At 42.8% G+C, this 17,758-nt stretch overlaps 1 protein-coding gene across 1 annotated transcript in view; it reads left to right on the plus strand.

Annotated features, from left to right (window-relative positions):
- Positions 1–2,115, plus strand: part of LOC137910981 (voltage-dependent calcium channel subunit alpha-2/delta-1-like) — a 44,284-nt gene extending 42,169 nt beyond the window's left edge. The window contains exon 38 of the mRNA XM_068755403.1: positions 1,125–2,115. Within this exon, the coding sequence (XP_068611504.1) occupies positions 1,125–1,247 (123 nt within the window). The 3' untranslated portion in view covers positions 1,248–2,115. The remainder of the gene's footprint in view (positions 1–1,124) is intronic.
- Positions 2,116–17,758: the final 15,643 nt, after the last annotated feature.

Genomic DNA, 17,758 nt, shown 5'->3' on the forward strand with positions numbered 1-17,758 from the left:
TCTGTCGATACATTTCTGAGTTAACCTGAGAATGTTTACAAAAAACACCAAGAAATAAAATCTTACATAAGTACAGGCTGTTGGCCAAAAAAGGTGCAGTTACACTTAATGTTACCAAAGACATGACGATGTATTTTAATGATTGTTGGTTTTCATCAAATCCTATCCCCAAAGACTATTGTTGGCAGAATGTTTCTAATATATTTCAATAACATTATTATCCCCTCCAAATCTGTGCTCCAGATCAAATTATTCCATCTGTTTCAACACGGGGAAAATAAGGGGTAGCAACAGCAACATATTAGAGACTAATAAAGACTAAAGTGGGATTTAAAAACAATAAGTTGAGGATTTAGCCTCGCTGGTCTGAGCCCAACATCATCCCTGCTCATATGAACACAATGTATCAGTGAAGAAGTTCTAGCCTTGGCGCCATTCCATCGCTAGTATCCGCACTTTTCTTTTTCTTCAGTCCTTTCAGAGCTGTGTGTGTGAATAATTGTGACTAAATCAAACCAATCGGCCATGAGCAACACAGAATATGTATGTGTGAAGTAAATATCTTTCCAACGTATACCTTTCGTTTGCTTAGTTTACATACAAAGCCAGTTCCAAAACATCTGGCATACCACGTGGATCTTAAATAAAGCAATTAGTAACAATTTTGTGTCTCATATATTCAGTTGGAACATGAGATTGTATAATATTTTATCATATGATATTCCTCAGGGAGACTGTTTTAAACCGTTACCTGAATACGCGTTTTGATTGCTTGGTTGCTTTCTGTTTTTATTCACATTAGCATATGCTAAATTATCCTAAACTCAGGATTGGCTCCCACACTGGGAGGTTCTAATCCTCCCAGTGTGGGAGGGGGTAATGTTTCTAGTTAGCGAGGTACGCTAATGATCTCCACACACGTTCAGTTTCTAACACATACTAAATCCGGGATTACCGTGGTGCCATGCGTCACTGCATGTGGACAAATTCACGGCTTTGCCTGTTTGCAAGTTGCCGGGCTACGATTGGACTGGCACTGTTTTAGGGGTTGATGAGAAGAGTGTTAAGTTGTAAAAACATATTCAAATACTAACTTTTTTATTTTTTTTTACACTCCACACCAGGAAGACGACCACGACTGTGGCGGGGCATCCGGACTGATCCCCTCTCTTTCGATAATGTTGGCCCTTCAGCTGGCACTCCTCTGGGTTCTGACGGACTCCAGACACCATGCTATCTCATCATGACCACTGGACTGTCCCGTTCACGGCCTTTCTTACGCCCTCCATTATGTCCAAAATGGCAACCAGTATGCACTGCTGCCACTGAAATGATGAGCACTGGAAAAAAAAAAAACTGAGCACAAGAAATGGCCACTTTCTTCTTTTGATACCTTAATTTTCAGGGGATTCTCTGAGATTTCATCCGATGCAAAGGTACAAGTGGCAAACGAAATGTATTTTGGAAGGAATCACTTTGGACGGATGAGAAAGAACTGAGCGCGCCTTTACCGTTCATCTCATCAATAGTTCCCGCTGGCTGAGATTAGAGGAGTCCAAATGCTTGTTTTTGATTGGCAACTTCTGAACGTTTTCTTGATTGATGTCATAAATAAAAGACGTGCGACTGCCTTACATTATCAGAGTGATTCAAATCAAAACGGGGGGACTCGGTGCTTATTGACGATGCTGATTAATTTTATTCACCACTTCCCAAAAGAAAATGTGTGATTTGATTTTAAATGATTTGAAGTGGCTAGTTGTTTGGTATTTATTGTTTTACGGTTGGAAAATCAGTTAGGATTGAAGTATCATTTGTCAATTTGTCAGGGCGCTGATGACAACGCTGTCCCGGTCGACAATTCTACAGTGTCTCTGGGGGGGTTCATATGACGTGTCGACGTTGCTGTTCTTTCACGTCGATGCTGTCTTTGCAGTGTGAGAAACATGCTTGTGTTTGTGCACAGAAAACCCCTCAGCCGCCGCAGGGATTTTAACTTCGTAGCTGATTGATATCGGATCAAGAGTGGTGAATTATCTGGATTTCCCACCGATGGTGTTTAGAATGCTCCAATGAAAACCGTCGTTGCAGCGTGAATAAACCAATTGGAATGAGCCCGGCTGGTGTCCCGTGCATGCTCATTGGACAAACTCCATAGTGCCATGTGTGACTCGGATTAGCCCTTTAGCTTTTTTAGACTGTTTAACTGCTGCCACTGAATGATGGCGTATTAGATTTTGTATTTGACATTTTAATCTGCAAAATGTATTCACTATCACTTTGCAAATTGTACTTCTGTGCTACAAATCAAAGTGCGGCGGTTTCTTTACGGTTTGACCTGACTGGAAACCATCGCCATTCTACTGTGGTATGACACCACTCAGCAGAAATGATTGCACTCGGTCCACATTAATTATCCTTATACTGCCATATTTTTTAGGTCATTTTGTCTCATTTTGTCAACGTAACTTTATTGCAAGATTGCATCGGATCAGTCAAACTGTGCGAAATGCACTAAACAGCTCGGCTACTTCTGCACAGGGAAAGAAATCCGCCATAAGTATCAGGGTTATGCAATTTCCCTGGACCAAATTCGAACTTTAAAACCCATTTTAAAGCTTTGGGGACAGTTTAAAGCTAAACACGTCGAGACATTGATTGCATTAGCGAGAACTCGAGTACATTACTCAATTACTTCCGGTACAAACGCGTCGTATCTGTTCTGAACAGACCACACTGCGTAGTTCTGGATAATAAATGATGTCACACAATATTGATCAAAAGACATAAATTGAATTATTTGGGTGCATCAGACAGAAAACGTGTGATCTTTATTAAAAGAACAAACTCTAAATCTCCATTGTGGAAACTTCATTTTTCTTTTATCTCGACGAGCTGCTCTTGGCAGTTCCTCTGACACCGCTGTCATTGAGTCGCAATGTTCAAATGGTTAATGCGTCGTCCTCGTGCAGTGCAGCTAATCGGTTCATTGAGACCAACCAGACTGGTGACCTTTGATACAAAGGATGTGCTTTGTGGTTTGGCTGCATCATAATGATGGACTCGACCTCACTGTGAAATATTTTCAATTTCAGCTGTTTCATTTCAGAACAGCAGCAATGGAAGTAATTTGAGTTTTTGGCAAAAGGCTTGAGCGAAACCAGGGGGTGCATCTTTTTTCTTTTTGAGTCCCATCTATAAACTTTGAAACGTGATGGGAGGAAACTCATAAACCGCAGCATCTCGGATATCTACGTCACTGAAGCAGTCCTCCAGGTCAGATGGGGACGAGACTGCTTGTTTTTGCGGCGAAGAGCCACCCCGTGCGCCACCCGTCGTAACGCCTGACGTGCACTTCTTACTCCGTGTGGTCCTGCATCTCAATATAATATTTCAACATAAACAGTGTGGTGAAACTAACAATGGTATTTATGCTCCCTTTTTTGCTAATGCTCCAGAATATCAAGTGCCATATAGGACTCTCGTTCTGACACCTATTATTGTAATACAACATTTATGCAATTTACAGAGGCAAGACGTGAGTTGTGAAGTTGTTTCCCCTGTGCTGTATGGTAGCGGCTGACAATTTAAAGTTGAGCTCCGGCTTTAGCGTGTGATGTTGGGAAGCATGTTGGATATCAGGCGCTTGTTTGTCAACTACAGTATTACTGCCTTTTTCTTGGGAGGGGGGGGGCAGCATTTGATTCCTACACTGGTCTGGACCAGCCGGAGAATTAAGGAACCCGATTGGCCGGCGTTGTTGTTTGGACGCGCCACTAAATCTGCTCGATTGGTTCAAGCCATTAATGATTATTTAAGAATCAAAACAGCAATTTAGCAAATTGGAAAGTAATTACTACCAACATTGGTCATTTAGCATCGCTGCTGATTATTTCTCAAACTGTTTTGTTCTAGATTTTATCTAAGAATGCTTATGTGGTCATATTCGCGGTTCCCAGATGATGAAATATGATAACACCACTCCATTTATTATTATTTTCTCTCTCTAATGCCACCATGAGGTTCAAATATGTTGCTTTGTGGTCCTTGGACTGTAAACCATCAAATCAATGTGTCCACAACATGGAATGCTAATCGCACGCCCTTCAGGCCCAGTTGTGTGTAGTGTTTAGTGGCGCAAAAGGGGTGTAGGAAATGTTAGCTGTCACTCCGAAGTCCGAACTAAGATTGAGCGCGTGGCAAACACTATCTGCTCAACATCAGCATGTTAGCATTACCTCACGCGGCTGTGGTGAAAGACATTTTGGGTCATTTCATAGGCATGAACTGAGCAGAAATTCACACTTCCACCAGAAAACATTCAAGAAATGAACTTGAGCTCTGGACTCATCCAGATTTTCTACTCTTAAGTGCTAAAATCAGATGCTGTCACCTCAGGACTAATAGTCGCTCCGTGTGAATTGAAGTGGCTTTGAATCTGTCGATGCTCTCTGTATGGGTCGTGTGGGTTGTCATTTTTATTTTTGGACTCTTGACGATTGCTTAATGTGTGTTTCTTGTGTCTGTTACCTTACTGACAGTCTCTGGCGGACAACTTGTGGGCCTGTCAGCCAATCTCTCTCTCTTTCTCTCTCTCTCTGCCCTTTGGTTTTAAGGCAGGCTAGGCCACGCTGTGGAACCTCTCTGTCATTCTCCCTTGATTGTGCTTTAATATGTCTAGTGAAAACTGATTCTCAAGAATCATTCATGTAAAAAAAAAAAAAACTTGTGCAAAACTGTTATTATCCTCGACAAAAAGAAAAAAAAAAGCACATTGTTTATCATCCCGATGAGAAGTATGTTCATTCATGTGCAAATAAGGTATATTCAGAATAAAAGTTTACAATTACTATACGCTGTATTACTTTGAGATTTCTGGCTGGGATCGTGTTCTTGCAAAAAAAAAAACCCACAGCGGATCAGATTTCTGTTACAAACTTCTGTCCCAATGCCAGCGCACATTTCCCATCCAAATGTGTGTGAGAATGAGAAGGAAGCACCCCGAGTCTGCTCTCCCGGTGTCTAGCCAACATCAGAAACTGACATCCAGCCAAAGTCAACACTATCCTGGAACAGAAATGGCGGCGGCATCGGTCCAGCCACATCTCTCTTCGACTTTGAATTTGGCTCAAGGACACGTCCATTAACAGCGACCCGTAATGTTCCCTGGTCATAAATTTATAGTAATTTCTGCTTTCCCTATTGCATGTTGATCAAATAGAAAGTGACTTCCTCATTAGCGTAGTCTGCTTTACACTTGAACCTGAAACCAGCTGTGCTCAAGCCCGGATTCTCAGAGCCGCTACTGACTTACTGCCCCCTAAAGACAAACTACAGGCTCATTTTACTCTTGTTTCAGACGCTAATAGTTTACCCTCGTTCTTTATGGTACGGTGAGTGCGTCTGATAACATTTACGGTGTGTTTAGCATTTACTTTGAATAAATGTCTCCAATGTGGATTTTAATTGTTCTATAAAATAATATTGTCAGATTTGGCACAAATTACTTCAGAAGGATTTTGGAAATATCACTTGGTTTCAAGATGAAAATGTCGAGGATTAAATAAGAGAATTGTAATTAAATAGAAAATAGAAATACGCCTTTAAAAGACCAATGGGACATTCTTTGACATGTTGGATTTTGGCTCGTACTTCTATTTCATTACCATACTTTTGACTTTCTAATGCAAAGGTGGTACAAAATGTTCAACTACTTCACTAATGTACATAAGTATAGTTCTCTGTTCTTGGATTACTTACTTTTGCTTGCATCTGTTCAGACAAATGTTTCTCCTTTCCTTTTCAAAACAGACTCTACTATTGTACTCTGCTTTTATTTTTCCATCCTTGCGTTCTTTCTCGACATCAGGATTCCATAATGTCCTTTTAAGGACTATGTTTTAACTTTTCTAAGTAAAGGTAACATTTGGAGCCTGATTGTAAGTTTTTTTCTTTCTTTTTTTTTTTTTTACTGAAGTAGCTGTGCTTCCACCTCAGTAAAGACTGTGTGTACTTTTACCACTACTGGTGTAATCTATTTCATGCATTGTCTATCTGTGAGTGAATATTCTCTCCACAGATTTATCATCATGCTGAAAAACGTGTTGTCCCGCGACGGCACCCTGTCCTTCGTGGACTCCCCCCCCCTTACTTCCTTTCCAAGAGTGTTATTCCTTTTCTGTCATGGATGAGTTGTGAAGTCAACAGCGCACAGTGGATTTCCTGCCAAGGGCTCTGGATTTTGCGTCTGGCAGCAGGATGACTGAGACGGTTTACGCTGAGAGGTCACTCCTGTTGTGCTTTTCATTGTTGTTCTAAATCTTGCAGGCTTGGGTCCGTATGTCAGGCCCGATGTCCTGCAAGTAAACAGCCTCTGGGGTAAATATGAAAAGACAGCTCTGCAAGCGACCGTATGTGTGAGTGTTAGCGGTCTCTGCTTTTTTTTTGAAAATTGACTTTCCAAAACTGGTGCAAAATGTTGTGAATGCTTAAATGCATAAAAAATTAAATGCTAAACCAGGAACAGTCGCTGAAGCTCTTCGTTTCCCAAACCCTCTCTCCACCCCCCCTTATCTCGGCTAATGCTTTACTCTTGCATTCCTCGGTGTGCAAGATGAGGAAGATATGGTTTCTGCACTCTCCCTTCCTATTCTGCAGAAGCATTCAGACACTGTGACTACTTTAGCATTACTTAGGAGACCGCTGTACCCTTACAAAAAAAACCCTGTTTAATACCTGCAGACATTGGGAACACGAAGAAAATGTTGTTTTCGGATGCCAGCGAAAGGACCCAGTCGGAGATTGCACACTGGGAAGAAGCAATTAGTTCAGGATTGCGTCAGAGACATAAAACAGCAAACAGCAAAGACCACCATGGCATTGTTGAGGGGTTTTTTTTGTGTGTGTCTCCACGTCATCTCGACTGGCCCTGTTGTGTAATTTAACGGTCTTTGCTTTGACACCATGCTTCAGATGTGTGTAATCGCTCACATCCCCAAATGCCGTCCCCGGCCCTTTCATTTGAAACTCAAACACCTCATAAAGGCATTTGTTTGGCTCCCAACCCAATCACAGCCGTCGTAATGGATGTCTTGTGATACTTACAAGGCACGAGGGGGGGGGATCTCGTTTCAGGGAAAGTGAGATTGATATGTTTTTCATAGCTTCCCCACTGAATTTAATTTCTCTCTGTGTCTCAGCGGCGCAGCTTTTGCGGTTAGAATTGCGGCGCGTGGGTTTGAACTTGCTAACTTTGTCTTCTCTGTGCCAGGAGAGTTTTTTTTTTCTCCTCTTCTTGTTTGATTGACTGCTGACCTGTCCAGGGTGGAACCTGCCTCTGTTTCGGAATCAGCCGGGATTGCTTCCAGCCCCTTCATCCTGCAGAGAAGCATCGGAGGATTAAAGTATGTATAAATGGTCTTTCTTGTTCAGATAGTCTTTGCCCTAAGGGTCAGCAGTCAACTTGCATGCATCTCCTTCCACTCTGTTCTCGCAGCTATTAGATTATGATGAAGGAGATTACAGGAAAAACTAAGTAATTCTTTCATCATGTATTCAGACAGTGAGCAGATTCAGGTAGCCTGTCCTTTCCCAAAAACCTAAAATACCTTTAATTACAGTGCAGTAAATGGAAAACACTGACTGAACATCAATGCAGGTTTATCAGTTTTGCTTTAATCATGGCAATGATAAACACATGGAACTGCACAATGAATTCCTGATAATTATTTAACTCGCCAGATGTAAGGTTTTAAAGGCTTCAGTATGCAAGGAAGTACAAAGAAGGCAGATTTTTTAAAGGCAATGGAGATCGTACTTGACCCAAATAGCCTCTCCATCCTCAATGGTTTTCTCAGATTGCCACCCAAAACCGACTGTCAGTTCGCTCTTGTTTGTCTTCGTGCAACACAAAGGCTTTACAAACGTCTTTTCTCACATCATCGCTCTGGTTTGAAAAGTGACAGACATGGCAATGACGATTTGGGAAAAAGAATAACAAGTTTGGGGAATGATTTCAAACCCCTGCCTACTCTCACACCTCAGCACACCTGGCCCCATCGCTGCATAAAATTATTGTTTAATAAGGTGTCAAAAATTGCCCTGGCATATTTTGACATGAGAAAGGTGTGGAGGAAAAGACATTCATGCTCTGTTACAAGGCACTATTTTGAAGCTGGGTCCATAATGACTTTTCTTGACGAGTGAAAGCCTCAAAACTCCTCGAATTTGGTACATTCTGTACGATAAGATGACTGTTTTTTAGAATCCAGCTGCAAGCCAACAGTGTGACGGCCTGGAGGCGCGCTCGCTCTGGAGTTTAGGCGTCATCGCTGGATGAATGTGTGTCGCATTGGAGGTGGAAAGTCTTGTGAAAATTTGGAGTAAATAAAAATGCTGAACTGTAAATAGTGAAAGTAGCAGAAAAATGAAGAGATGGGTTGTTTAATTTCTTTACAAACAAAAGTGGACAGCCTTTTGTTTCATTCAGGTTCAGGATAATTGCGCATACAAACAGCCTGCCGATGATGCATTTCCACCGAACATTAACAAGTTAATTTATTTATGTGCTGTTATGCAATTCAAACCACATGAAAGCCTGGAGAAAGATCTATGAAAACAGGACTGCTATGCTGTCGGTGTGGCGAAACCAAAGCCCTTGCATCATATTCCCAAAACAACTTTAATACCAGACTTCCTTCACCTGCTCTCGTGACTCTGTGCCGCCGACTTTGTGACTCATCTGCTGGTCATTTATCCGCTCACTTTGTTGCAACTGCTGCATTCTCGTAGCTTCTCCTCTTCTCTTTGTGTTTTCTTGGACGCGGAGAAGGTAAAGTCAAAGTGCAGGTTTTCACTGTCAGGAAAATAGAAGCATACCTGAGGCAGACGCTGGGCGTCTTCCCTCAGTTTGCCAGGCGGTGACCGGCGCTTGGAGGTTTGATGTGGTTTTTGAATCACCAGAATCACCCACGGTTTTGGATCAGCTGTCCCTTGACTGGAAATATGAGCGGTTCTTATCTCGAGGGAGAGGAGAAGAAAAAACAGACGAGCACTTAGCGAGATTTGCAGATCGGCCCTGAGGTGAAAAAGAAACAAGCTGTCAAAACTTTGTCTTTAAATGATGCCGCCCAAACAGGAAGGAGAAAAATAAGGGTCAGCAATTCTTGAAAACTGACAAAGATGAATCTCGACAACATTCATTCATTCAACAAGGAAATCACGATTTCTATTTAAAGGAGTAGCGCATGCGAGGAACAAAAACAAGGTTCCTAATGTCGGGCGACAGAGATTGAGGAGCTTGGACACCGAAGGGGGGGTCGGAGGAGAGCTACTGCTTCTTCGCGTTGGAAGCTTAGCAAGCCTCCGAAGCCTCCGTGGAGGTTCCAACCTTAGCGAGAACCAGATCCTCCAAGATTTGCTCGAAGCGGTTGCATTGCACTGAGAAGAAATTGACTAAATGCTTTCGGATAAAATTTGAAATATATATTTTTTTGCCATTTGGATGAGATCAGAGGAAAGAATAATTACGTGCATTGATCCCACATGCACCCGTTCTTACATCGACTGCCCATGTTTTTTTGGGGGGGTCAGATTTTTAGCTGCCCATCCAAACGACTAGAATCAATGTTCAGACTCATAAAACTGCGGACTAACAAAGCCAGACAAACGGCTATGAGTCCCACTGAGTCTCACAGAGACAGACATATCAAATAAGAGACAATTACTTATCACAGACGTGCAGTCGGCAGATGTCTTTTGTTCCGGTGTGAGTTATTTCCTCTGCTGCTGGCCCCAGGTGATCAGGACGGCGAGTCAGCGTTTGATCCATGTGTAACAATCTGTGTGATTAAGCACCGCGGCTTGCCAAAAGCAGAAACTCGACCCTCTTAAAGACCCTCTTACACGCCAAGCCTCATTTGCTGTGGCTGAAATAACTTATATAGTACCTGGGTCTCTCTCTAATCTTAAACCCCCGCACACCCACCAATGAGCACACACACACACATGCAGGAAAAATTACAAGCATAAAAAATGGGAAAGAGCAGCACCGCTTCCACCACATCAAAGTGTCAGCTTGCAGTGAGTCTGCGTTCATATGTGAGGCACAAAGGTAATTAAATGGTGAGTAAGTGCAAATGTGTGCAAATGCATAATTAGTGCAGCGGGAGTGAAGAGAGAGAGGAACGGCACAAGATTTGTCCTTCGTTTGATTTCAACATGCACGCATGGGGAAGTTCTATTTATTAATATGCAGGCAATATACTTTGATTTACAAGATGTTTTGTTTGATGTTAGCCAATACACCTAATATAAATATATTATATATGTATTTATATATATATATATTTTTTTTTTAATAGACCTATTGGAATCTCAAGATCCCTCACATATTTGGTTTTGGTCAGTGAAAGTGCACAAATCTGGCAACTTTGATGTCAAGACTTTGGGATGCTGCATTGAGTCGACGCGCCCAGCTGTTTGAAGGAGTTGCTCCAGAATTTAACCCCCTCTTAAATCACATAAACCAATCAACATAAACAAAATGATATAAAGTTGCATTTTTGACATTTGTGTGCAGCCTCCTGCTTCCAGTCAAAGTGATTCCAGCTCCTGACATTGACGTCAAACCTCAAATCATGTGGAGGCATTTCACTACTGAGGGGGCATCAAATGTTGGTGTAATTGCCGGGGTGTGCTCAGGTCGGTCCCAGTTGCTAACTGTGTGCCACAGGCGTGTGTCTGGGGGTGTGTGTTGAAGGGAGGTCAATCCTCGGTCCGGGTAATTTGCCACAGATGAAACCCGACTCCACTCCAGGAGACCAGCGCGAGCAAACGTTTCAAAGCTGCAGGAAATCTATTAGCACCTGGGACTACCCCCCCACCCCCCCTCCCAGTCCACCTATCCCCCCCCCCCCCCCATCTTGCATCCCTGGCTCTGCCATCTCACCTCTCCCTGCCCCAGTCCGGTTAATAAAGCCACAAAAGACCACCACACTCCAGCTGCGCCGCTATAGCCAGGGGATTAGTTAGTGTGTGTGTAGGTGGCTGTCTGTGGCATGTGGCGAGGTGTGTATTTATGCATGTGTATGTGTATATCAGAGTGCATGTAATGTACCTGGACCTGTCTATTTACACACACACACACACACGTGGAGCCAGTTAGCAGTGAATGAGGTGCCAGACAAGCGTGCAGCAGCTGCTCCACTAGAAACAATAGCTCATGATTGTAGACACAGTAGGCTGCAGGCTCTGGTGAATTGACTCCATGTCGGATTGCATGTACTGTTTTAATTGCTGTGATGATGTTAGCCTCCAGGCCACGTGACCTATGGGCAATTTGCCGCTTTAAAAAAACAGTTATCGCGCAGCTAATATATCAACTCGCTTTTATGATCTTGGCTTCAACCATATTTGTACAAAAAAAAAACAGTGATTTCAAATAAAACCTCCTGAGGTGAATGTAAGCTGCGTGATTTAATGTTAGCCAAACTAGCCCGGCCAAACAGAACATATATTTTGTAGGGTATTAAATCTAAAGATAAAGAAAGTCTTGTATCTTTTGGCTTTTTTGATAAGATAAGAAACCCCAAATCTTGCAAATAAACCTTTTTATTTGACGTACAAAATGAGGATAAAGAGTATAAAATCTAGACTTGTCATCAGATTATTTTCTGGAACGCATTAATCAACACGCAAACACTCCTGCTCCTTTATCATCAAGTCTTCTCTTATCATAGGGAAGGAAACAGACCGCCTTACCTGAAACGACATCTTGTTGTCATTTAAAACAAAAGCAGTTATTTATATATCATAATTATATCCAAGGAAATTGTATTGTTATGGCATGTGCTGTTCATTATGGATGTGATCGAAATCAGATTATTCTAGTGAAGTGCGTCTCCATAAACTTTAAACCATCTGATTTTAAACTGTAACGTTATGGGTCTGTCATTCTGTGTGGGCCTGTGATGACCTGGTGACTCGTGACTCACCTCTGGATCGTAGTCTGTTGGGATAGGCGCCACTGTAACCCTTGACACGTATTTTGGATAACAAGATGAATCAGAATTCCGGCTCCCCCCCCCGGAGTTTGAAAACGAAAAAGTCTAATTGAGACTTCTGATTTTTAAAAATTATCCGAGATTGTAAACGCAACATTAAAAAATGCCTTCACCTCAGTTGCTAGGGAACTATCAGACTTTCTGTTCTGGACTTTGAATGCATGAATGTGCATGGATGTTTGCTCCTCTATGTAAATCGTGGCCTCTTTGTGGCCCCTGACTTGGACACATTTTTGATCCACCCCTGCACATGTTTGAGCAATGAGTGAAGAATCTTGAGTTTAGCCTTAAACTGCATAGTTTATCAACGATGCTGGCCGAGCCCATCAACCCAACAGAACGTGTTCCTTAATTCCGGGATTTGAATCAAATGCTATCGCGCTATCTTGGATCAGAGTTTTGATGAATAGGTTTGTGATAAGAAAAGAAAAGATAAGAAAAGGTCTTTCACATTTTGAAGCTCAAAGCCTGCAAATAAACTATTTAAATTGACAGATGACAAAAAATTCTATCCTGGACAACATTCACAGGGAGATGATTTAGCCGAACAGATGGATACCAGATGCAATTCCTTCATCAGTCAACTTTCAATGTTTCATGTTTAGAAATCAAATGGAATTTTTGCGTTTGGCCTGATTTATTCCTCTTATGTTATATTTACAGTATGTGGATGATGTTACATGTAAAGGGGAATCTGATGTTTCTAGAACAGCAGCTATGTCTTCACATGCTCAAAACCGCGATGTTTACTGCAAACCAGTCGACAATTAACTGAACCCCACCACCAAACAGAGTGCAATCCTCCTAGCAACGGTTACCAAGCACATAAAGCCTACTACAGGGTTTGGCATTCCATATATTGATGAGGTATGTATGGATCCCTCATTCAATCTAGACTCAGCCTTATTGAGTTTGCGGGGGTGACTGATGTGGTGACGTTTTTTTTTTTGTTTTGTTTTTCACTTTGGAGAGAAAATATGTTCTTGATTCAAGTGGTGTTTTTTTGGGGGGGGAGGGGGGTATCATATCCAAATCAAGGTTCTGAGATCTTCAAATCCTTGAGACACACTTTTGATTTGTGAGGTTACGACAGTGTTGCTTTTTTTTTTTACAGAAAACGACAACAAAATTGTCATGTTAACATTTTAGCACAATTTCTTTAATGTACTATTATAATAAAATTATTGTCCTATAATAAAGCTGAACTGCTTCGGCCGAGAATGATTTTCATTCTATCAGTTGATCTCAGATCAGTTTTCTTACAACAAGGCCGCCGTCACAACACAGTTTGTTTAAGTATTTATGGAGATTAAAAAAGAATCCGTTTGCAGCTTTTGGTGCCATTTGATCCGTGTTTGAGTTGCAAGTCACCGGGAACTTAAATTAAAATTAACCCCTGTATAATACTAATACGTAAAACAAAAAGAATCTTAACCGTATTTATATAAAACAGAAAAAGATGCAGGATTAAATAGAACCACACCTTTCTGAAGGGATGAAGCTTGATACCAGTCAATTTAACGAGGTAAGAGTATCATGCTGATAGCTTATCTAAAGTTCTGCCTCTCCCTTGCAAACACCCTTGCCACGCCTTCCGAGCTGCAAAACAAAGTAAAAAAATCTGTGAGGCACATTCAGCTGTTTCGCCAATGACACAAAAGTAAGGCCTTTAATGTGTAGAATGGCGAATGACCTGACCTGACCCTATAAAATCAAGGTCTTTTTTGGAACTGCAGATATCCAAATATCATTTAGTATCAGGAACACAGAGCTGATAGCGGAAGTTCTTTTTAACACCTTCCAGCAAAGTTAGATTGCATGCATGATTACTTCACATGTGATATTTAATCCAGTTGTGGGTGATCAAGGGGAGCATTGATCATCCTGGAAAAACGTTGGCCCGATTTTCAGTCCTCAGTCTGTGAGATCTCCTCATGCATCTTTACTATATGTGGAACTGAATTTCTCAGACCACCTGTGAAACGAAAACCCCTGCCAGAAAACGCTCGGTTTGTCCAAGCCGATCGCCGCCACAGCATCGAAACCAGAGAAGCCCAAACAGCCAGAAAGCCGCACTTTGAACTTTAAGCTTAGAACTTCTCCAACCGTTACTAACATTACATCTTCCTCCACCTGCTGTGAGAGATCTGATTATTTAAGTCAACTGTGTCTGTGACGCTATCCGAGGTGCGCTCGCCCGCTCTCTGGCTGGCTCATGTGCAGGATCCAACCTAATTGGATTTATGTGCGGCAGTGTTTTCCAAAGCCACACTTGTGAAATATCTCCACATCTGCTGGCCATTAGTAGTGGACGTAACACACAGCAGAGAGAGAGAGAGAGAGCGAGAGAGAGGAAAGCCCCAACGCCTTGATTCATTGGACTGCAGCTCTGCTTTTACTGCGGCGGAGTAAAAAGGTTCGCTGCGGCATTTCGCCACAGCAAGCGCCACCTTATCACTCTCTGTCTTTATCCTCCTATTCGTTTTATGCTTTGCCATGATTTTCCAAGCCAAAGCAACAATTGTCCTCACTTTATTAGTCATTTCCCCGCTCCCCCCCCCCCCCACTGCCCCATAAACAGCCTCAACTTTCAACATTTCCTTGAACACCTTTCCTCCTTAAGTCCATCCGCCAGCTTTCATTTCCTATCTGCTTCCTTCACAACTTCCCCATTCTTTGTACTTCTACTCCTTGACCAGTCATTCATCCATCTCACGTACAACCGCCATCCCTTAACCCTTTCCTTGTCACTGCCCATATTGAGGATGTCGTTCTGTTTCATCCCGCGGTGGGCACGAGGGGAGACTACCAAGGGGGTCTGACAACCCCCTGACCCCTCATCTGTCATCTGTAAGGGGAAAAGCACCCTCCTAATTAGGGGGGGAAGCATCAAGGCATGGGGCGGGGGCAGGTACTGAAGTTGTTGTTCTAGTGTCGGGGGGGTGGGGGGCGGGGGGTGGGGGGGGGCGGTCAGAGGTGAAAAGGGGGAGAGCGCACACTGGTGATTAGCCTCCTTCATATGCAGGAATGGAGGAAAGAGGATAGGAGGAGAGTTGGGGGGTTAAAAATCCTGCATGGTCAGTGCCGTTACTGATGTCTCAGGTCAAGGCATGGACACCTGGGTCCTCGCAGGAAGCCATGGAGGTATGAGCCCTGCAGGCAGGAGTGGACCCAAAAGAGCGTGGAGTCCAAGGAGCAGGTTCAGGAATTTGACAAACTCGGATGCGTTTTCAAAGCGTTGACAGTTTGCGGCTTTGAGAGCCGGCTGTGTCATAACGCTCCCGGCTTGTCTCCCTGATGGCGAATGCTATACCCATCGCGCTGGATCAGAACGTCTTTTTGCGTTGCTGAGCCGCCCGGGAGAAAGGGTGCGTTTGCCACGAGGACAACCCAGAGAAGGTTATTTGTAAAGGTTTTGACGGGCTCTTGAATGCGTTATTGTTCTCAAGGCTTTTTGTCAACCCATATTTCAATCCGATAAGAATTTATTCGCTGATGCGGGGCAACTCCAACAAACCTGCAAATGATGCCAAAGGGGAAACGAGCCAAAGAATGCCAGCAAGTCAAATCAGGATTTGTTCTGTTTATGTTGATACAACACAGCATATACTATTTTCTGTAACGCAGCGGTGCTATGAGCCCAGATTGCCCCTAAAGACCAGGACAAGGGGGGCTCATCAAGAAGAGTTAGTCATTTTTAGACTTTGTAAGGGTGATCATTAATTTTTGAAGATCGTCTGAGGATTACTTTCCTCTGTGATGAGAAGATTTTGCTTCCCTTCGACTTGACCCGATTAAGTTTCGGTCTTTATCTTAAGCCACTATTTAGATTATGTTGCTTGCCAGTCTTGCACATCACTTAGCTACCAAACTTCCCATGCTCCAATTACCGATTCCGTGGAATGACTGACATTTTGGACTCTTCAGTGACAGGCGCCGAGGTTTCCAATGAAAAAAAAAATACATCATTGTGAATACTCCCTTTTACTTCGGTCTGTTATGAAAGAGCGCTCATGAGTCCGACGGCTTGTCCCTGGATCCACAATCAACTGTCAAACCCAGCATAGTTACCCGAGGCTTGTAAAGCACACGGGACACGGCTAGTCGGAGTTCACAAGGTACAAGGAGTTTCTCCAAGACATGGTTTCTTGGCGTCTGGATTTCTTCTTTGCACTGACACTGATTGACATTGTGGGTGTGACGAGTGTGCGGTGCACCTCCGTGCCTGCTGCCTACGCCGAGAGCCGCTGCTTTCAGGGTCCCCGGGCGATCTCGCACACACCTCTACACCTGCTGGTACTTTCCTGCGCTCAAGCACAAGAAGACCAAAGGGAGGAAGAGGGGGCCAAAGAAAAATTAAATGACCTGCACGCGTCTTAATGAGGGAGGGCCAGGCGTCTGGCATTCACCTCAAACCATTTCTTCCCCCTGCTGCTCTCTCTGGAGGGTTTTAAGTCCGCCGAGCGTTAACGGCTAAAGTGTGGATTTCCTGTCAAATACGGGTTAGAGCCCAACAAAAGTCCTCTACGCTGGTACCTAAATGGGATCATTTCCAGCTGCCCCACTGAAACGCACACACACATTTCTTATAATGTCCCTATAGGGGATTTATAGTGTGTCTGTGGTTCTCGGTGTTGTCTTTATAGTGACCTTATTGCACCTTTTATGGTACTTTTTACTCCAGTGATCAATGTAATATTCCTATAATAAAGATGTAGGATATTATAAAGTCGCATGCTGCAGTGTGCTCTATCCATTAGTATCCTTATATAATCTAAACATTATAATTCTTTATGGGGGCAGGAGGGGTCAGCCATTAGGGTGCCATTAGACTAAGCCATGAATAGACTCTTGGCACTGTATTCCCACCCATACCTCCTTTCTCTCAAAGGGATTTTCTGAACAGCGGGGCAAAATATTCCCTCACTCCCAAATACATATTTTTCATTATTGCTGTGATGTGACTTTCAGCAGAGCAGCTGACCCCTTGCAAAAAAAAAAAGCTTTATTAAAACCAGTTCATGCCGTTCAGTCTCGGGTCGTAAACGCTGTCGACGTAGGAGCTCTAACCCATATCATCTTAGCTTGAGATCAGTAGCAAGAGGATTTAGTGTGGTGTCCGTGTCTCGTTTACTTCTGTAGGTAGTTTTCACCTTGGTTGCATGCTGTATTTTGATTCACCTTTTCCTCACAGCTGAGATGCATTTTGCACCTGATCATTCATTTGAGGATGTAACTACATCTCTGCACGCTCTTTTGCGTTCCTTCTAAAGAATCTGTTTATGGAATGTAATTAAGGCAAAACATCAAATGTGTCTGCGTGAAAATCTGTCTGTCTCGGGGGCAGGTGATTAAATGTTGCTAATACAGACATTAGTACAAAGGAAATGGGGTCTGGCTTTAATTAACTGAAGAAATAATAATGAAAGTAACTCGTCCTTATAAATGTCAATCTGAGGTTAAGAAATTGCATTGTCAGACTGTTCTCACCCTTGAAAAAATGTCAAAAGGTTGTAGTGTTCTTGAGATTCGTAGAAAGGGGTACCAAATTAATTAAAGGGCTATAAAAGTTTATAGAAGTATGTAAACACCAGCCAAACATTTTCCAAAAGCTGGTAACCGATATGCTCCGAGTAATAGATTCAAAACTCTACAATAACATGACATGATGACCATTAATTCAGCATCAGAGAAAC

The sequence above is a fragment of the Brachionichthys hirsutus genome, chromosome 22 (genome assembly GCF_040956055.1).
Source record: "Brachionichthys hirsutus isolate HB-005 chromosome 22, CSIRO-AGI_Bhir_v1, whole genome shotgun sequence".
Classification (NCBI taxonomy): Eukaryota; Metazoa; Chordata; class Actinopteri; order Lophiiformes; family Brachionichthyidae; genus Brachionichthys; species Brachionichthys hirsutus.